Raw genomic sequence first — 22,238 nt, forward strand, 5'->3', positions numbered from 1 at the left:
GATCACTGAACTCATCTGACTCATTTTTCAATTGAAAACAAAAATGGAATTAAGAACAGAGATGGAAAGTTGGTAGAGGATTCACTTTCTGACATCCAATTTGATATCTTCTATTGTAACCTGTTGCTTCTAAGTACTACAGACTGTATGAGTAAAGAAAGATTTGTTCTTTGGTAGATCCTTTCTCATGTGTACTCACTTATAACACTGCCTGTATTATGAGATAACTCTGTGTTTCTTGTAAAATCATATAAATATTATGGTGTAATCATTTACTGACTTTGTTTTAGTTTTCAGTCTAAGTATAGAAATAGTGTCTTGTTTTTTTGGCAACATTTATTCTGTAGCTCCCTATGTTACATTATACTAGTCATTGTAAAACCTATGGTTAAGTCTCTAATGGGTCTGCTTCAGGTCCCTCAAGGATTTCGTTTCTGTGCTTTTTGAAAAAAATTAAAACTTGCAAATTTAGAACAATATGAGCAGTAAGAGGAAGAGAAGAAAGTTTGTATCTATTAATAAAAATGCCAAGAACTTCTTTTTAGTTTTTTTGTTTTTTTTTTTAGAGCAATGTTGTCACTCTAAATAGAGTTGCTATCTCATTTTCTTTACTTGCCCATTATAATCTGGTATCGAGAAGTCAGAATACTCATTTTCATGTGGAGAGGCAAAGGTAAGGATTTACCTGGGAGGAAAAAATGACTAGGAGTTCCTCCAGCAAACAATTTCTTAGGTTTTTGTTAAAGGTATTAATTAGGTGGCTGTGATCATGTATCTAGACATAAGGACTTTTAGATTATAAAAGAATAGCATAATCAGCATCACCTTTATATATCTATTCTGTATTTAACTTTTTCTTTCTTCCTTATTTTTTATAGTGGTAGCAAGAAGATTTTATTTTATTGTCAGCCCAGGAATATATTTGCATACCTTTTTGTCATGTTATGCAAATCATTATCTCATTTGCTACAATCTGAATATTGAGGAGGATTACAGCTGGGCTATTTTCCACAAAGGGGAAAATAAAGAACTTGTCACAGTAAATGTGCAAAACAGATGGATTAAAACTGGAGAGCATTTTATTTTCCTTGCCTTTGTTTTTAAATAATTAAGTATAATGTCTCACAATTGATTGTTCAGGGAACCCAAATTCATGTAATTGTGTGCAATATGTTAACTAGTTCTGGTAGCCTCAGAGTCTTTTTGTTGATTGAATGGGAGAAAGGAAGAGTGGATGAAAGTCTACCAAAGCTTGTGTTCATTAAGATATATTTCCTACTGTTAGAAAATCCTGTTCAGACATTTATCACATCATTAATCAGCTCATCAGAATATCACTATGTAGAAAATCCTCTCCTTCATTCAGTGGCTTTAATGACATTGTTTTAAGAAGCCCTGTTAATAGACCTAGCCCTAGTATTTGGATAACTACCATTTTCTTAAGGATTCGACTTTGGACTTAACAAGAAAGCAAATCCTCTGGTTGACATTTTGCTTAAGAGGGCAGTATTATTTTAAAAGTTTTTCTACTTAACAAATGAAGCATCAGTTTACTTAGCTACTTTTCCTATGACCAAATAAAGAACAGGATACTAATTAAATAGTTAATAGGCATAATCTGGGAAACTAAAGAAGGATTCATGTAAGAATTATGAACAATTTTAATTTACTTGGATTTTTCTAAGAACAATTTTAATCATTTACTTTTATTCTTGAGATATGAGATAGAGTGAACTCTTCACATTTAAGAATTTATTAATATAATAAATATAGAAAATTTTAAAAGAATATAATTTTCAGGTAGAGAAATTTGAAAACATTTATTTGCAAAAATATATGCACCCCTATGTTCATTGCAGCATCATTCACCATGGCCAAGACATGGAGACAACTAAAATGTTCTTCAGTAGAGTACTGGATAAAGAAGATGTTGTACATATATACAGTGGGATAATACTCAGTCATAAGAAAAGACGAAATACTGCCATTTGAGCCCTAGCCAGTTTGGCTCAGTGGATAGAACTTCGGCCTGCAGACTGAAGGGTCCCAGGTTCGACCCTTGGTTGCAGGCTCCTCCCAGACCAGGGCCCTTGTCAGGGCACATGCAGGAGACAACCAGTCAATGTGTTTCTCTCACATTGACATTTCTCTCTGTCTTTCCCTCTCTCTTCCACTCTCTAAAAATCAATGGAAAAATATCCTCTGGTGAGGATTAAAAAAGAAAAGAAAAGAAATACTGCCATTGAGCCCTAGCTGGTTTGGCTCAGTGGATAGAGCATCGGCCTGCAGACTGAAAGGTCCTGGGTTCATGTCCGGTCAAGGGCACATGCCCCAGTAGCAGGCTCTTTGTGTATGTGGGGGGAGTTGTTTGTTTGTTTGTCTTATTTTGTTTTGTTTTAGTTATCTTCAGAGATTTTCTTCCATATTTACAGTCAAATGTACTTTGTGGTTAGATAAATAGGTAATAACCTATAGCTATATTATATTATAGTTGTTTTCATTAAGAATTCTGTTTTTTCTGCTGAAACCGGTTTGGCTCGGTGGATAGAGCGTCGGCCTGCAGCCTGAAAGGTCCCAGGTTCGATTCCGGTCAAGGGCATGTACCTGGGTTGCGGGCACATCCCCAGTAGGAGATGTGCAGGAGGCAGCTGATCGATGTTTCTCTCTCATCGATGTTTCTAACTCTCTATCTCTCTCCCTTCCTCTCTGTGAAAAATCAATAAAATATATTTAAAAAAAAAAAGAATTCTGTTTTTTCTTTGCATTAAAATCAGTTTGGGAATCACGCAGTAATATTTTAATTCATGTTTATTATTTGCTCTGAAGGATATATCATATTCAGTATAGCCATTTGAGCAGAATCTTTATAAAGTTCATCATGTTTGATGTTGGGTAATGGGCTTTATTCTATAAGACTCTTTTTAAAAAGAGGACAAATGGAAGGGAACAAGGAGAAGGAGAAATACTACAAATAACTCATTTAATGAAAAGCTACATAAATTGGAAAGTAGACTGAAAAACAAAGGTAGTATCATCAGAAGAATTACTAGACATTTCATTGAAATGAATTTTAATTCTGTTGATTAAAAACTGCAGTATATCAGTCAATAATGTAGCTTAATTTTTAAAAAATATGAACTCAAATTAAAGAATAAGTATACTTAAAAGAGAAAAAAAATAGTGTTTTCATGTGAACTAGGGATTAAAACCACCTGTTTTAGATTTTTTTAGTTCTTCCCTAAGTGTTTTATAACAACTGTCAGAGTGGTGAAAACACAAAGAACAGTAGAAGTCAGCTAAATATCTGATTCAGCATGTTTTAATAAAAATCCACATCCTGCTTCTCAGCCATACTTCGTAGCCATGAAGCTCACAAATGTGTAGCGTGTAACTATTCAGTAACTGGGAAATGGCGAATGTCCTCAAGTGTAGATTTTCAGTATTTTGTGGAAATTGCTCACCTTCAGGGAGTGACAGATTGACTGAAGCCTGGAGTTCCAGCGTTACGCTCTGTCTCAGCCTGATGTTGTGACTATCACAGCTGAAATACAGGTCTCCTTGCTTCTCATGGTTGATAGCATCTGGGCTCTTGTAAAGGCACTGGGATTAACCGTGGCAAACAGTTCTCTGTATGCAGCAAAACGTGGAAATTGTAAATATTCTTTCAGTTAACACTTATCTAGCACCTTAATGTGAATGCAACAGATAATGTTCCATATTCTGGTGACACTGTACCATAGATACTAGAATATGTATCTACCATATAACAATAAAAATGTAGTGTGATAAATTCTGTAAGAGTGTAAGCACAGAGTATACTAGGAGTAGAGTAGGGACATCTATTCCAGATATGGTAGGAGAGGAAGAAAGCCGGGATCAGGGAAGCCTCCCATTAGGAATGCCTCTAGAGGTAATGAATAGCTCTAGTCCTAGATACATGGGATCTGTAGTAGAGTGGTAGATTACACAGTGCAGATAACTGTACAGTCTAACTAGATTTAAGGTAGGACTGGGATTCTTCCTTTCTCTGCTTTGCCTTCTCTTTCTTTCTCATTTTCTTTTTCCTTCCCTTCCTCCTTATCCCACTCTTTGCTCTTCCTTCCTTCCTCCCTGCCTTTTTCTCTTCCTCCCTCTCTCTTAACCTCCCCCTCCTCCCTTCATTACCAACTGCATAAGGACAGAATTTTATTCATCAAACTAGAAGCCCAGTGCAAGAAATCGCGCAGCCTCACCCACATGCACCGGTCTTTGGTCGTTATGGTATTAAGGCCACAGGCCTTTTATAATATAGATTCTTGGTTCATGGGCTAATATATCATTGGACAGTTCCTGGCTTTCATTCACTCATTTATGAGGCTACACTTAATACATGCGAAATATTAATAGTTACACCTTTGCTTTTTTATTTAATCCCCTTACTCCGCCTAAAAGGTAGCTATTATCCTGAGTTGTGTATATCATCCCTTTTATCATTGGTTTGTTTGTGTGTTTTTTCATATATAACTTACCTAAACAATACATTGCTTAGTTGTTGTTTATTTAACTCAACAGAAGAATGACATTCTTCTATATATGTATTCTGTTGCTATTTTCCACTCAACAACATACTAATATGATTCACTATGTTTTTATTTGTAACTGATTTCATTCAGTTTTATTTCAATTAATATTCCATTGTGTGAATATACCACATATTGTCCATTCTCCTGACAGTGGGCAGTTCAGTTGTTTATATTGTGCAGTTGTGAACAGTGGCTGCTATGAACATTTTTACTTGCTGCCTAAGTCATATCTGAAGGTTTCTTCAGAGTTTATATCTGGGAATGGAAATATTGGCTCATAGTGTGTGCAAGGGTTAAACTTAAAAGATAATGCCAAATCGTTTTTCCAAAGCTATTGGGCCAACTTGAATTCCCACCAGAAGCATAGAAAGCTCACATCGATCTATATTTTTCCTAACACTTGGTCTTGTGAGATTAATTTCTGTCAATTCCATGCCATGTAACGTGAATGCTATCTAATGGTGTGTGATTTTGGTTTGCATTTCACAGGTTACTAATGAGATTGTGCATCTCTTGGTATATTTATTGGTCATGTCTATTTTATCTAATCTTTCAATTATAAGATTTTATTGGTCTATACTAGTAAATACGTGATATTTTTATATTCGCAGTTGTGGTATCTTAATCATAAAAAGATATATAATCATTAAAGTTAAATAGATATAATTTAGTAGTATAGAGATCAGTGAGTAAACTTCTAATAAAGGATGCACAGTCAAATCGTTAACAAATGTGAGAGAAGAGGAAATAATTCTATTTTGAAATTATTTTCATGACATTTTTTTACAGCTTGGTGTTCATTTTTCTTTTGACAGAACGATTTCGAGATTTACTACTCCCTTCATCTAGTCAAGACTCTGAGATTCTGCCCTTCATTCAGTCTAGAAAATATCCCAAGTAAGCAATAGGAGTGACTGGGTATTGAAAAGGGAGTGGGCAAGTAAGTAATGGGAGAGATTTGGGAGGACAAAGACAAAATGTGTTCTTTCTTAAGATTTCTGAAAAAGCCAGAATAACTTAGCCTAACTAATTTGGGCATCTTTTGCAATATAATGTCCCAGGCTCTGCACAGCTGGGTCAGAGAAAAAAAGACTCGCTTGCAAGTGCAGCCAGCTGTGGCTGGGAACTGTTGAGAGTGCAAACCAAACGGTCTGCGTCAGTGTCTGGCCGCGTGTTTCTCTTTGCCTGGTGCTGTATCAACAGACACAGACACTCTGAGTGTCCGTCTGGTTTCCTGTTTCTGTTCTTTAAAAATGCAAGGGTTTATTCATATTGTATAAGTGGTTTTCAAATACCCATGTGCTAGATGTGATTTTAGCAATTTCCACAGATTCCTCTGTACTGTCTTTATAGTTATGAGAAGTGTTATCTCCTGGTCCTTTCTAAATGGGGGCAGACCTTGACTCTCTTAGATGCCACAGGTGTACTTATTTGGCTGAAGGAATAGTCCTTCATCTTTGCAGAGAATAAAGAGTTACCAGGGATTTTTGTTTTGTTTTCAATTAGGCATCCTCTTTCTAAAGGCTGGTAGATGCTGCTGTCTTGATGCTTCCTGGGGAAGCTCCAAGCTCCCTCTACTCTATGAATGTCTGACACTCTTTACTAGCTAGTATGCAAGAGGCTAAAGAATGAATAAACTAATATCGTAAATAAAAAAAAAGGTCACCAAGTTAAAGAGCTAAAGCTTGGTTCACACATTTTTCATCAAAACTAATCACTATGCTAAATGATTCCTTTTTTGATTGGTCGGGCAGTTTATTCAGGTAGTCACTGAATTTCTCTTTCTAGGGTAACTTTCTCCCCTAATAATTAGCTTTAATAATATTTACTTAACTCTCAAAACAAATATAGAATTCAAAGTATTTGTTCATTGTTTTATATATGTATCCCTATTTAATCTCTAGCAATAATCTTGCAATGCCCTTACAACACACAGGGACATACATGTGCCTGGATAGCCTGGTATTAATACATTCCTCTTCCGTGTACATATTGACCGGGAGGAGGGAGGTGCCTGAAGTGACTGATGCATGTCTACCTTCATTTTTTCCTAGGCTGTTATTTGCAGAGGCCAGTGATGCCTGCTTTTCTTCCTCTAGGCTACTGTCTGCCTGATACCGTTGCTTAAAGAGAGGAATCACAGTGGTTTCTCAGCTGGTGACCAGTTTGCTGCTATTTCCCTAGGTTTTCTTAGTTGCATGGCCTTACATGTTTTCTTCTTGTTCTTAGGTTACTTTTAGGATAGTGATGTGATTCATTCTAATATTTAAGAGAGACACCATGTGACAATCTTTTGCCACTCTGTTCTTTGGGGTAGATATATTCTTTTTGGTTTCTGTGGATTAAAAGAATAAAAATCATCTAGAGATGCCACACACACCATATTACAGCAGTTGAGAGTGTGGAATCTGAAGCAGACCGCCTTACCAGCTGATGTGACCTGAGACAACTTAACCCTCTGTGCCTCAGTTCCACTTGTGTGCAAAGGGGTGTTAACAAAGCCTACACTCAGGGGTGTTATGAAGATTAAATAAATTAAACAAAAAAAAAATACGTAAGCCCTAGCCGGCTTGACTTGGTGGATAAAGCGTCAGCCTGCGGACTGAAGGGTCCCTGGTTCCATTCTGGCCAAGGGCACATGCCTGGGTTGCGGGCTTGATCCCCAGTGGGGGCAAGCAAGAGGCAGCCGATCAATGATTCTCTCTCATCATTGATGTTTCTATCTCTCTCCTTCTCCCTTTCTCTCTGAAATCAATAAAAAAATATATATTTTTTAAAAATTAAAAAAAAATACTTAAAACCCAGTTTACACATAGGAGTACTCCACTCTAACTGCAGGTCTTGTTATTATTCATTTAAAATTGCATACAGAATTAACTAGGCTTGCCCATTTCCAGAATCTTAGGGAAAGAGATTATTGACCCATCTTGGAGGATAGCTCTTATATCAGCATAACTTTTGTCAACCTGCCTTTATTAATACATAGGGAAGTTTGTTTATTCACTATTACTAGATTATTACTAACACTGTGTGACACAGTGCTTTGGTAGCCATTTAACATTTTTATGAGGTTCAGTTCTCGAAAGCATCAAATGAAAGCATGCTAATTAAAGATTTCTGGGTCTGTGTAATATTTATATAAAAATCCTAAATTAAATAGAGTTTGTTTCTTTAAGTTAAATAATATTAAACTTCACATCTTCCCATTGCACATTTAATGTCTAGTTTGGCAGTAGAATTTTAGGAGGTGTTAGTGGAAGAGAGGGGGGAAAATAGAATTCTATTTGTGCTGCGCCCAGGGAGTGTTGCCTTGGTCCAGGGAAGGGCATGGGCATGGAAGCAATGCCCATGTGAAAATTGCCGGGGAAGGAGAAGAGAGAGCTATGGTAAGGGCCAATTAACAAATACAAGCGGGCAGGGATTTGTGTGTGTCTCATTCTAATTTAAACAAATTTTGGATTATTTATCCTTTTAAATATCCTCCTTTATTCTCATTAATATTCACTCTCAAGTATACTATTCTCATTTATTCATTATTGAAGATAACTAAAAACAAAGGAACTTCACATTTTGTGACACACAAAAATTTCTGGAAAGCTGAACATTTAATCAAGGTGTTATTTGTTGCTTTTATCTCAGCACAGTATACCTATTTATTCTGAGATATTTTCTATGAATATAGTCTTTCTTCATGAGAGATATGTTTTCAGAGCTAACACATAGGTGAAGAAGCAAGTTATTTGCCCTATGTTCGTAGTGTCACAGAGTGATATTCACAGAGCATATTGTAGTCAGCCTTTCCATGAGACTCACTCGACACTGGTTAATGTAGCTTTTGAAGGGACTGTGGTAATTTGGATTGGAGTGGGTTCTCTACTTAGCATAGTATTTATAACCTAAAGCATCTTGCTGCCAAGAGACACCTAATAGATAATGGCACACAGTAAAAGGTAAAGGGTATTCTTTATTTAAAAAGCGGGAAAGATAAAAAAGAATAAAAAGAGAAAATTAATCGTGAAGAACTAGCTAGTTCTTGAAATGTATGTGTGTGCGCACATGTGCACTCACCCACCTTTTAAGGGAAAGCCATTTAAAAACAAACGTTACATGTGATGGTGGTAGGAAACATTTTTCTAAAACATATTGTTCACTAATCACATTATTACCTTCGTGAACTTGCACTTAACCCATTGCTACAGCCCAGGCACGTCCATTCTAATCAGCATGTAACTGAGGACAGCGTGACATGAAAATTCTCAGAGCGTGAATACGGGTGGCCATTTATGAGAGACAGAAAGAGGTGGGTGATCTAAAAGAAGAAAATGCTGATTTATAAATTAGAGGGAAGAAATGGAGATAATGAAACTTAAGTTTTGTTGATCATTCCTTAGCTGGTGTCATTGCTAGTAACTTTGAAGGACTTAGGGTTAAAATGCATTTAGACTAGAAGGTAGCTGCAAATACCCCTGTCCTTGGAGATGTAAAATGGCTTAGGACATTTGGCATACTTTTACTCACAAGTGACTTGCAATCATTTTAGCAGTTAGGTCAACAAAACATGATCCATTCACTCTGGAAAGTTTGAACATCGTGTGTATAAAAATACTGGGAGATCAACCAAAGGACTTATATGCATGCATATAAGCCTAACCAGTGGACACAGACAACAGGGGGTGAGGGCATGAGTGTGTGTAGGGGGGTAATGGGGGGATAAGGACACATATGTAATACCTTAATCAATAAAGAAATTAAAAGTAAAAAAATAAAAATAAAAATATGGTGAAAATGCAGGAATAAAATGTTGCATATCTCTGCTTGGTTCTCTTAAAGATCAAGTTGTCTTTATGCTTAGTGTCAGAACTGTTTATAGAGAGGAATATTATTTAGGACAAATTCAGAGCTGTTCCTGTTTGGCTTGGTTTGACACCAAAGAACAACCTTGATTTCTTGAGCAATAAAAGCAGTGTCTTAAACCAATGTCCTTTCCAATGGGCTGCTTAAAATAGGCTTTAAACAGTGATGTTGGGCAATATGCTTAAACTGAAGAGCCTCAAATGACCTTCCCCAATTTCATCTATTCTTCAGCTTATCTTCCTTTTTTCCTCAAAGAAAGTTTTGAGTTCCTCTTCTTCTAAACAACCATCCCTCTTCAATAATTTTTGTAAAATCTCATGTCTACAGTACTAGTATATTTGAACTAAGTTATTTCCATTCATAGTAAAAAGTAATAGCACTTAATGAAAACTTTTACATGTCAAGAATTGTATTAAATGCTTTACATGCATTATTCTATTTAATCCTTACCATTTCCCTATGAGTTAGGGAGTACTATTTCCCCAATGTTCAAATTTTACATATTAGGGAACGGGATCTAAGTGGATTAAGTACCTTATTCAAAACCCCATTGAAGAGCTGGATCTCACACCCAGGTCTCTTTGGCCCCCAAATTATACTTAATTGTTCTATCCTACTTCTCACTTATTCATTTATTCATCTGTTCATCCATTCTTCAGGTATTTGTTGAATAATTACTGTGAACCAGAAGCAGTCACAATTACTGAGAATCTATAATAATAAAAAGTATAATATGCTAATTAGACTAGACATCCTTCTGGACCAAGCTGGGGCTGTGAGGGCCAAGCCCCTGGCATGAATTTCGTGCATTGGGCCTCTAGTATTAAAATGGTTAGGACATAGTGTGTGGTTTTGAGGGGCCTGAAGTCATGGGGTGGGGGGAAGCAGAATCAGAATTAAATGGAGAAATTAATTATAGCAATGTGATAAGATGTGCTCATTTTAAGAAATGCACTAAATTTAATGAGAGAAGACAATAGAAAGTGCCTTCCTGTGTAGTTTATTCATATGAAGTTGAATTCCCCCTTAAGTGAAATCTTGAAAGGTGCTATGTATGAAACCAGATGAAGAGGCTTTTTAGATGGAGCAAGGAGCATAATAGCCTGAGGAGCCATGGAAGTGCATGGTTCATTGAGACATCACCTTCCTATGGATGAAAAACTATGTGTCTGTGTGTCTGTACATGCACAAACATATATTCAAGGAGGGGTACAAGAGAAATGAGGGCAGGGACTACTTTATGTCATTTAAAGTAGCTTAGACTTTATTGTGGAATAATGGATAGCAATGAAATAATTTTAAGCAAATGAGCAAAATAATTAGATTTGCATTTTCATGATTTATCGTGGAGCCAGATAGGGACATACATCAGCACATGGGGCCAGCACACTAGCTAGTTGACAATTTCATACTCAGGAGGGAAGTGATAAAGGGTTAATACTGTGGTAATAGTAAGAAGGAAGAGCAGATAGATGTCTGAGAATGTTAGGAGGCATAATAATGTGAAGACTATTGAACAAGAGGAAGAGGGGGACTGAATGGGATGAAAAGGAGAGGGGAGGGAAGGAAAAAGGATAGCATGCAAGGAAAAAGTTCAAGGAAGGAGTTCAAGGTTTTTCACTTAAGTTGCATCAGCTTACTGGCCCCATGACTGGGAACAAGTGGCAAATCTCTCTCAGCATCACTTTTTCTGTATTTCAAATGGAGATAAAAGTAGTAGTATGGGAAAAACTCCCCGTTTCTCCTTTATTCCTACATACAATACTTCTGACACCAGATTTGAGGGTGTGTTTTTTTCCACACCAACCAATTATTGGATACCAGCTGGGTATCCTGCAATTTAATTTAATTTTGAGACTAACTGGACTTAGCGCAGACTCCACAGGTTAAGAGCTCAGCATTTTAACCTTAAGTCCTTCAAACAAAAAACTCAAAGTCTGCCAAAACTGAGCACTGCTGCAATGTAAGGATTTTGACTCACACATATGATAAGTGAAGGAACTCTTAGTGCAAGGCTAATGAGCTTGCAATCAAGATGCCTCAGTATCGACAGAACTCATTCTAGACTCAGATGAGAACTGCTTCAAGGATAAAGCCAAGATGAGCCTATAACAGCAAGGTCAGGAAGCTGACATCTCAAAACAAGCTGAGGAAGTAAACACTTTCTAGGGCAGCGGTTCTCAACCTGTGGGTCACGACCCTTTGGGGGTCGAACGATCCTTTCACAGGGGTCGCCTAAGACCATCGGAAAACACATATATAATTACATATTGTTTTTGTGATTAATCACTATGCTTTAATTATGTTCAATTTGAAACAATGAAAATACATCCTGCATATCAGATATTTACATTACAATTCATAACAGTAGCAAAATTACAGTTATGAAGTAGCAACAAAAATAATTTTATGGTTGGGGGTCACCACAACATGAGGAACTGTATTAAAGAGTCACGGCATTAGGAAGGTTGAGAACCACTGTCCTAGGAGATAAGCATGTGTGATGCTCCATCCAGTGCCTTTGAGAGCTGTTTACCTTCCTTGTTCTGTCTGTCCTACAATCTCAGCTGTCATGCATCAGATGTTTCTCACTTTTTGGTATTATTGTTTTCCTGCTTTGACTCAGAGATTGTCTATCAGTTGAGAAAGTGGCCCTAAGTTCTTTCTTTGTTAAAAATCTTGAAGTCCCATTTTAATGGTCTTGGATAGAAACGCCTCCTTTTTGCATCAAGTAAGTTGTAGCTTAACAACGCTCTTAGCTCTAGACAAGCGAGATGTTATAAGAGTTAAACCGTGATTTTAGAAATAATGTATGAACTCTATAGCTTGAATGACTACTAGAGTAGCTGTTAAAAGCCTGTCTTATATTACATTTACCAATTTATAATGGTTAAGATAGTGTAATTTTGATAATATGCCTTGTTTTATAGGAATTCCTTGCCAAAGAGTTGTTGTCCCTACAGACCCTAAGTAATTCATGGCTTCTGTTTATAAGACCTTGATTGAATGAGTCAGAAATCCAAGAAACAAACATCAATTATCGTGGTTTTCCAAGCAATGTTGCTTTTATTTATGCACGAGATTGCCTTAAGTAATGATCAAACATTAATTACAGGGATTTCTTAGCACTCTTCTGGTGAATTTTCCTTTCTTAAGTTGTTCCTAAATCCAAACAGTGTGACTGCTACCTCCCACCTCCCACCAAGTGAATTCAAAACACCTGAAGGGCTTATCCTGATCACCATATTTAAAATCACCACCTCTGCCAGCTCACTCCCTGCCAGGCCTCCTTACTTGCTGTACCACAACATCAGTGTCACTCGGGATATTTTTAGAAATACAGATTCTCAGTCTAATCGACTCAGAAAACCTGGGGTTGGGGCACAGCACTCTGTGTTTTAACAAGCCCTCCAGGAAATTCTGATGCATTCCAGCATTTGAGGACCACCAGTGAAGGGTAGAAACATTTTGAAGACTCTCAGACTTTTGAACTCCACCCTTTTTTCTTGTTGTGTTTATTGGTATGATTATCTTCTGGGAATGGGATGGTTTAAGACTGAAATGCCACCCTCTCTGGGGGAACAGTTTATTACATTCATCTTTTCCAGAGATGAAGAAAGACTTGTTGTGAAGGATAATCTTGAACCCTTCCAGCCTGCAAAGCAGGGCTTTCCAGGAGTTCTTGACACAATGTACTGTTTTCAGATTTTTTTTTGTTATTTTCCAAGGTGTGTTACTTCTAACCAAAATAATGTGTAATTGACTATAATGATTAATATGTGATTTTTTTATGGACATGAGCTTTGGAGTTAGATGCACATAAATTTAACAATAGTCTTTCCCCTTAATTGAAAGGTGGCTTTGAGCAAATTACTTAACATATTTCAGTTTTAGTGTCCACTTCAGTAAAAAGGAGGTTAAACCTTTTTGTGAAAGTTTTTGTGTGGATTAGGAGTGAAAAATGTATACAGAACATTTAGTATAGGCCCTGGATTAAATTTTCAGTAAAAAGTTTCTATTTTCTTATATCTCATTTTAGGTTTTGGAGGTTAGAGTCTAAGATAGTTTTTGATTTTTTTAAAAAAAAATTAGAACTTTTTTTTTTAAGTCCAAGCTACTTAGATAAAGATAAGGATAAATAGTTCTTCCAAAAAATGTGCATTTATATCAGCATTAAATGGATATAAATTATAAAGCTTTATTATTAATAATATCAAACATTTATCAAGTGCTTACTGTGTTTAGGTACTATGTTAAAAGCTTATCAAATGTATTAGCATTCAGTTACATAAAACAGAAACGTAGTAAAAATGATGGGAACTAATTTTTCTCATGTAACTAAAAGTACCAAGATAAGTGACATGGTATTGGTAATGTCAATATGCTACATCTGAGATGTCTTCGGGTCTCTTTTTTCCCTTTAATTATCTCAATATGACCCCTTCACCATCACGTCCTTAGTCCAGGCAGAAGAAAGAAGAGCAAAGGGCATAAAAGGTCCATGCAAACTGAGCCAACCTCCCTTTCAAGAAACTCCTCATATCCCCAACCCAAACATCTACTTAATCTAATTAGTAAACAGTGTCTTATTTTGGACATTTCTTACCTGTCTTCTATTTCAACCACTTTTTTTCTCTCTTAATATTTAGTCATTATTTTTCTAGGATAGATATTCTTTGTCCTACTAATGCTGAAGGCATGGATTATGTGTGGTTTTATTTGTAGTTTTTGTTTGGAGGAAGATTCATATTCAGGTAGCAGACATTATCCCCCAGCATTTGAAATCACTAAATCATCACTTTTTATAAAGTCTCAACAAAGATAATATTCATGGAAAGCAAAAGGAAAATAGAGCAAAAAAATCGCATTTTCTTATTAAATTTGTGGAGTTACCTGAAAAGATTCCTGAGAGCACAGCTTCTCAGACTAATGTGCATACGACTAATCTGAGATCTTAATAGAACACAGATTTGGATTCAGTGAGTCTGAGGTAGAGCCTACAATTCTGACTTTCTAATAAGTTCTCAGATAAAATTAATACTGTTGGCCCAAGAACCACGTTTTTATAGGAACATACCCCATCATATTGGTAAAAGCCTAATGAAAGGCTTTTCATTCCCTTCAAAGACATTTGTCACTAGGGAAGAGAGAAGTACTCAGCATATTAAGCAGAAAACAAGAGAGTAGATAAAAGAAATCTCTCTCTTCATAGTCACCTATCTTCATCTTACCTGATAATAGACAAACATGCAAATTGACCATACCTTCACTACACCTTAAGGCACACCCACCAGCCAATCAGAGTGACTATATGCAAATTAACCCAACCAAGATAGGGGCCAGCAGCCACAGAGCTGGAGCCAGCAGGAGGCTTGGTTGCCCCAATGATGGAGGAAGCCAAGCTTCCCGGCTGGCTCTGAGCTCCACTCAAAGCGACAAAGTTTCAATTATAGAGGTAAATAAACCCCAGATACCTGCTTCTGGCTGGCCGGGAACAGGATGCTTGGTTGCCCCGGCGATGGAAGAAGCCAAGCTTCCCAGCCGGCTGCTGCCTCCTCTCAAGGCAACAAAGTTTCAATTATAGAAGGTAAATAAACCCCAGATACCTGCTTCCAGTCGCCATGGCCACAGAGCTGGAGCAAATAAAAACGAAACAAAAAAAGGAAAGGCTGGAAGCTATGGTCGCCGGGAGGCTTTGTCAGTCTGAAAACAGCCATCAGCCACCCACACAGACTGGCCAGGCACCCCAATGGGGACCCCAACCCTGAAGGGGCTGTGGGCAGCCTAAAATCGACCCTCAGCCCCTCACCCAGGCTGGCCAGGTACCCCAATGGGAATCCCCACCCTGAAGGGGGTTTGGGAAGTCTGAAAATGGTGCTTAGCCCCTCACCCAGGCTGGCCAAACCCCTATGGGGTGAGGGTCCCCAATGGGGGGCTTGACCAGCCTGAAAACAGCCATCAGTCCCTCACCCAGGCTGGCCAGGCACCCAAGTGGGACCCCAGTACACAGAGGCAGTGAAGGGTGATCAGGCCAGCAAGGGGGGCAGTTAGGGTCGAACAGGCAGGCAGGCACGTGAGCGATTAGGAGCCAATGGTCCAGGATTGTGAGAGGGATGTCCAACTGCCGGTAGTCGGACATCCCCCAAGGGGTCCAGGATTGGAGAGGGTGCCGGCTGGGCTGAGGGGGCCCCCTGCCCCCCATGCACAAATTTTCTGCACTGGGTCTCTAGTTAAAACATAAAACAGACCTTTATATGGCTTAAGCTATAATATGAAAAATCAATAAAATATATTTTTAAAAATAAATAAATAAACTGTTGTTTAACAGTTCAAATTAAACTTAATTTATAAAATAGCACTTTTTGTTGGAAAGACTGGTTATAGTGCAGAAGTATATAGATCTAAATTCAATCTTAGAGTGTTTATCTGAATATATGCCCTCTAAGAGCTTTCAGAGATAATATTATTTCAGGCAGAGTTGCACCTATGTTTGTGGGGTGTGAAATTTGGCTACATGTTACACTTAAAAACTCACTAGGGGTTGTCGGTTTATGATTCATGTTACAGCTAACTACCTAGTGGAACAGTTTGAAGAGTTGGGTAGCTTTCCTTTTCTTTGAAATAGTGCATATTAATATATATATTTCAGGTTTCATGTTATCAGATCAAGCATGCATTAGCCAGCACAGAAAACAAAATCAAAATGCAAAAAAAATTTCTTTTAATATTCTATAGGAACTAAGTCTAGTGATGAAGATCTATATACAGTATCTGTGTTTAAAAGTAAAAAATACATATAGTATACTACATGCTCAATAATACTCATGCTGTTGTAGAAGATCTAAAAGTCTTCCCTAACCCACACATTAATAATTTAATTTTTATTATTTAATTATAGTATACATTCAATACTATACTAGTTTCAGGTGTATAGCATAATGGTTAAACATTTATAAACTGACAAAGTGATCCTTCCAATAGGTCGAGTACCCACCTGGCACCATACATAGTTATTACAATATTGACTATATTCTTACTATATGCTATACTTTACAGCCTGTGAATATTTTCTAACTGCCAATTTGTAGTTCTTAATACCTTCACCTTTTTCATCCAGCTCCCCATTCCCCTCCCATCTGACAACCAACAAACAAAACCAAAGCCACATTTATAATTGTTAATGCATGTTTTAAATGGTAGGTAGGACATGAAGGAAATTGCTTGGAATTATAAACTATAGCACATTTATTTATTCCCCCAAATATAAGGCTGATTTTAATGGGGGATGTGTGGTGGACAGAGATAAGTCCCAGATTCCAGGACAGTTGGGGAGCAGATCAGAGATCCCTGCAAATTGCCTGAACTCCTTGAGTGAGACATCACCAGATAAGGTAGAGACTAAATAGTCTGCTCTGCAGCAGATAGGTGGGATAATTGACTCATTTTGTCACTGGCTCTGAGAAAAATGGGAATAAAAATCTCCCCTGATATTTAGTGACCACAAGCTCCATCTCACCTGAGTTGGAACAGTGAATTCATAATGTGTATGTAGCTCAATAAACCCAGATACTAAAGTTTAGTTTAAAGTGATTTCAGATTGCCGAAGCCGGTTTGGCTCAGTGGATAGAGCGTCGGCCTGCGGACTGAAAGGTCCCAGGTTCGATTCCGGTCGGGGGCATGTACCTGAGTTGCGGGCATATCCCCAGTGGGAGATGTGCAGGAGGCAGCTGATCGATGTTTCTCTCTCATCGATGTTTCTAACTCTCTATCTCTCTCCCTTCCTCTCTGTAAAAAATCAATAAAATACATTTAAAAAAAAAATAAAGTGATTTCAGATTTATGGTGTTCTCCTGTTGCCCAGAAGAGGAAAATGAAAATGCTCCTGTAGAGGACACATTTTAACTCTCAAAGGATTCCTATACATAAGGCACCAAGGAATATGAACTCTTATTTCTTTAAATGAGGGAACAAAACACCATGAGCACATGTTAGTAGAAATCGTATATTCAAAAAGTATAAAACACATGCTTACTATGTCTAAAGAAATAAAACAGCATTGAAATAATGATTAAGACACATGGGACAATGAAATTTCTCAAGGCACTTTTGAAAAGAGCCAGCAGAGCTTCTAGAAATAAAAGATACAATATCACAAACTTAGAAAATTAACATAGCCATAGTGAGAATGAATGAATTGTCCAATAGAACTGAAATAATTATCCAGGATGCAGCACAGAGTCTAAGATATGGAAAATATGAAAGAAAGGTTGAGAGAGATATAATAGGAGGAGTGAGAAGTTCTCATATTTCTTTACATTAGAGATCTAAAAGTAAGGGAACAAGAACGTGCGTGCAGGAGATGTACTATTTGAAGAAATAATAGCTCAAATTCAGGGTTACCAATAAATCTCATGCAACATAATGAAAATAAATTCACCATGGGAAACATCATAATTTACTTATAGAAAACTAAAAGCAGAGACTAATGCAATGTAAAAGTAGTCAAGGAAAGAAATGGAAAGGTAAAGTGAGACGTACAGTATAAGATAATATTTTGGTAAGTAATTCAACATAATTGAACTAAATTCTACAGTTTAAAAAAATGCCATCGAATTCTAGGTGTTAATTTTGTATCTTGCTATATTGTCGAATTCATTTATTAAATCTAGTACAGTGGCGCCTTGACTTACGAATTTAATTCATTCCGTGACGGAGCTCATAACTCAAATTACTCGTATGTCAAATCATAAAGTGAACGAGTGAGACATGTGATGCTTTGCTGATGTTGTGGTGTTCGCTGTGACATTCGCTACGCCAACTAGCGGTGGGGTATCTGAAGCTGGCTCATAACCCGAATTTTAGCTCGCAACTCAAAGCAAAAAATTGGCTAAGAGACGGCTCATATCTCGAAAAACTCGTTAGTCGGAACACTCGTAAGCCAAGGCCCCACTGTACTTTGTTGGTGGAGTCTTTAGGGTTTTCTAGGTACAACATCATGTCATCTGCAAATAATGAGAGTTTTACTTCCTTCTTTCTAATTTGGATGTCTTTTATGTTTTCTTCTTGTCTGATCACTGTGGCTAGCACTTCTAGTACTATGTTGAATAAGAGTGGTGAAAGCGGGCATCCCTGTCTTGTTTTCATTCTTAGAGGAAATGCTTTTAATTTTTGCCCATTGAATTTCATGTAAGCTGTAGGTTTGTCACACATGGCCTTTATTATGTTGAGGTATGATCCCTCTGCTTCCACTTTGCTAAGAGTTTTTATCAAAAATGGGAGTTGGAGTCAATCAAATGCTTTTTCTGTGTCTATTGATATGATTATGTGATTTTTGTCTTTCAATTTGTTTATGTGATGCATCATGTTTATTGATTTGCGAATATTGTACTATCCTTGCATCCCTGGAATAAATCCCACTTGGTCATGAAAGACTTTTTCAATATATTGCTGGATCTGATTTGTTATATTTTGTTGAGGATTTTAGCATCCATGTTCATCAGGGATATCGGCCTGTAATTCTCTTTCTTCACAGTGTCTCTATTTGGTTTTGGAATTAGGATAATGCTGGCCTCATAAAAAGAGCTTGGAAGTGTTCGTTACTCTTGGATTTTTGAGGAAATTGTTGTTAACTCTTCTTTGAATGTTTGATAAAACTCCCCTGTGAAGACCAGGGCTTTTGTTTGCTGGAATTTTTTGATTACTGCTTCAATTTCCTCAATTGTTATTGGCCTATTTAGGTTTTCTGATTCTTCTTGATTCAGTTTTAGAATATTGAATTTTTCTAGGAATTTATCCATTCCATCCATATTGTCCAGTTTGTTGGCATATAGTTGCTGATAGTATTTTCTTACAATCTTTTGTATTTCTGTGGTGTCAGTTGTTACTTCACAGCTTTTGTTTCTGATTTTATTCCTTTGGTTTCTTTCTTTTTCTTGATGATTCTCTTTTTCTTAAAGGTTCATCCATCTTGTTTATCTTTACAATGAACTAGCTCTTGCTTTCATTGTTCTTTTCTATTATTTCTGTTTAGTCTCTATGTGGTTTATTTCTGTTGTAATCTTTATTTCCTCCCTTCTATTAACTCAGGGCTTTTCTTGTTGTTTCTTTAGCATTTCTCACAGTGCTGATTTGGTGGTAACAAACTCCTTTAGCTTTTTTTTTTTTGTCTGGGAAGCTCTTTATTTCACTATTTTGAATGATAGCCTTGCTAGATATAGTAATCTTGGTTTCAGATCTTTGCTTTTTATTACCTTGAATAATTTATGCCATTCTCTTCTGGTCTGTATAGTTTCTTTTTTTATTTTTAAATAATACATTTTTATTGATTTTTTACAGAGAGGAAGGGAGAGAGATAGAGAATTAGAAACATCATGAGAGAGAAACATCGATCAGCTGCCTCCTGCACATCTCCTACTGGGGATGTGCCTGCAACCCTGGTACATGCCCTTGACCGGAATCGAACCTGGGACCTTTCAGTCCACAGGCTGACGCTCTATCCACTGAGCCAAACCGGTTTCGGCATGTATAGTTTCTGATGAAAAATCAGCTGACATCCTTTTGGGAGCTCCTTTGTAGGTACCAAATTGCTTTTGTCTTGCAGCCTTTAAGATTCTCTCTTTGTCTTTAATTTTTGGTATTTTAATAAAGATGTGTCTGGCCTGTTTGGGTTCTTCTTGTTTGGGAATCTCAGTGCCTCCTGATCTTCTATGACTTATTTTTTCACCAGGTTGGGGAAGTTTTCTGACATAATTTCTTCAAACAAGTTCTCTATCCCTTGTTCACTTTCTTCCCCTTCTGGAACTTCTATGATGCAACTATTATTACTTTTCATGTTGTCCTATAGCTTCCTTAAGCTGTCCTCCTGTTTTTTTAATTGTTTTCCGTTTTTTCTTTTTGGGTCTCTCATTGAATGATTTTTTTCTAACCTGTCTTCTAATTCACTGATCCAATCCTTGGCTTCCCCTAATCTGCTATGTATTCCTTCCAATGTGTTCTTTATTAGTGCTATGTCATTCTTTATTTCCAACTGGTCTTTTTACATAGTTACTATATCTTTTCTGATGCTGTTGAGCATCTTTACCATAATTATTCTGAACTCTACATCTGATTAATTTCTTATCTTCATTTCATTTAGCTCTACCCTGGAGAATTCTCTTGTTCTTTCATTTGGGGCTTGTGTTTTTTGTCTCCCCATTTTTGCTGCCTAGTTGGGTTTATGTGTCTATGGATTAGGTAGATCTGCTACAACTCCCAATCTCTAGTGCAGTACAATTTCAAATTCTGTTTGTGTCTGGCCCTGAGCACCCTGCTTGGAACTATCAGCAATCCACAGCTGTGGCTTCCTATGCTAGGACTGGGTACCTTTGGAAAGGACAAAGATGTACACTAAGGTCTGCTTTTCCTAGCCTCGGGCTCAGAATTAAATCAGGTAAAGACTCAAAGACTCCTGAGACCCACCTCTGCCTGCTAACTGATTGTGTTGTCTTGAGTAGCCTCAGGCTATTGCCCACAGTTGGAGGGAGAGGTTTTTCAATGGGGAAGAGGGGGGTGGAATTTCTTCTGTCTACAGGCTGATTGTTATTTCTATTCTCTTTTTGGGCTGCAGAAACTTCAGAGTGGGGCAAGCGTTTTTCCAATTGGGTGGGGCAATTGCTTTTTACCAGGCAAAAAGCTCCCTGGATGGTAAAGTTCTGCCAGACAAAGATGTCCTCTGCATTATGAGGGAATGATTCAGCAAAGGAAACCAGGGCGTCTGCCTTTCAAGCTCTAGCCCCTGGCTTCTGCTCACACAGCTCCAATCAACTCTACCATCCCTCTGCCAGAACCCAAGATGAGTGGCGGCACACAGGATTTTATGTGTTGGCTCTTTAAGAGGGTGCCTGCATTTCCAGCCATCTCTCTCTAGCATACAGCAACCCTGCTGCTTTTCACAGCCAGATGTTATATGGGCACCTTTCTCAGTTATGATGCTGCTCTGGTCTTGGGAGCCAGGCTTGGGGTTTAGACTTCTGAGTTCTCAGTGAGAACCCCCCTCAGCTGAAATATCACTCTGGAACTTCAGTTGCTATCTTTGGGAGCCTGTCCAACAGTTTTGTGCCTCCACCCTTCCTACCAGTCTCTATGTGCACTCCACTTTCCACCCCTGGTCATTAGGATTCTTTCCATCTAATCTTCAGTTGATTATTCAGGATGGTTTTTCTGTATTTTAGTTGTAATTCCAGTTTGGTCCTGGAAGTGTATCAGTGTAGTTTCCACTTACTCTGCCGCCATTTTGGAATCTCCAAATTACTGAAAGGTTATTGCCAGCATGACTGGGACAAGAACCACATTTGTAAATCTCTCCCATCACTCTTAATTTTCCTAGTTCATCCTGTGCTTGTAATTTATGTTTCTGACCCTTAGCAGTGCTTGTCTCAGTGATACTGGTCCAAAATCAGTGTGTCCGCAGCTTCAAGAGGCCAAGCTGTCCAATATCTATTCTTTTTAATTAAAATGTTTTTCTTAAAATAATTTTATGAGTTATGACCAACTCTCTCCTCAGATTACCTAAAAAGTTCAATTTTAATTTATTATGATATCAGTGTGTTTGGGGGGATGTGATAGGAAGTGTTGGCTATATTTTTAATGTAATTGAATTAATTTGTAGCTCATAGATTTCTCCACTGAGAAAAGATTTTTATATAACTGGTGTATCAGATCATCAGTGTTACTCATTAAAACAATTCAATTCATTAACATTTAATAGATTCTACCTTCAAAGGATTCTACTTTCAATATTTCAAAATATGTTCATATATTTCTGAATGGGCCAGGGAAGAGGAT

At 37.4% G+C, this 22,238-nt stretch overlaps 1 protein-coding gene across 4 annotated transcripts in view; it reads left to right on the plus strand.

Moving 5' to 3' along the window:
- The window catches only part of NOX4 (NADPH oxidase 4), a 151,726-nt gene that overhangs the window by 104,789 nt on the left and 24,699 nt on the right, over positions 1 to 22,238 (plus strand). For all 4 annotated transcript variants that reach the window (XM_036324720.1, XM_036324721.1, XM_036324722.1 and 1 more), the window contains one exon: positions 5,378 to 5,459. In XM_036324720.1, the coding sequence (XP_036180613.1) occupies positions 5,378 to 5,459 (82 nt within the window). The remainder of the gene's footprint in view (positions 1 to 5,377; positions 5,460 to 22,238) is intronic.

This window comes from Myotis myotis, unplaced genomic scaffold (genome assembly GCF_014108235.1).
Source record: "Myotis myotis isolate mMyoMyo1 unplaced genomic scaffold, mMyoMyo1.p scaffold_m19_p_10, whole genome shotgun sequence".
NCBI classification, from domain to species: Eukaryota; Metazoa; Chordata; class Mammalia; order Chiroptera; family Vespertilionidae; genus Myotis; species Myotis myotis.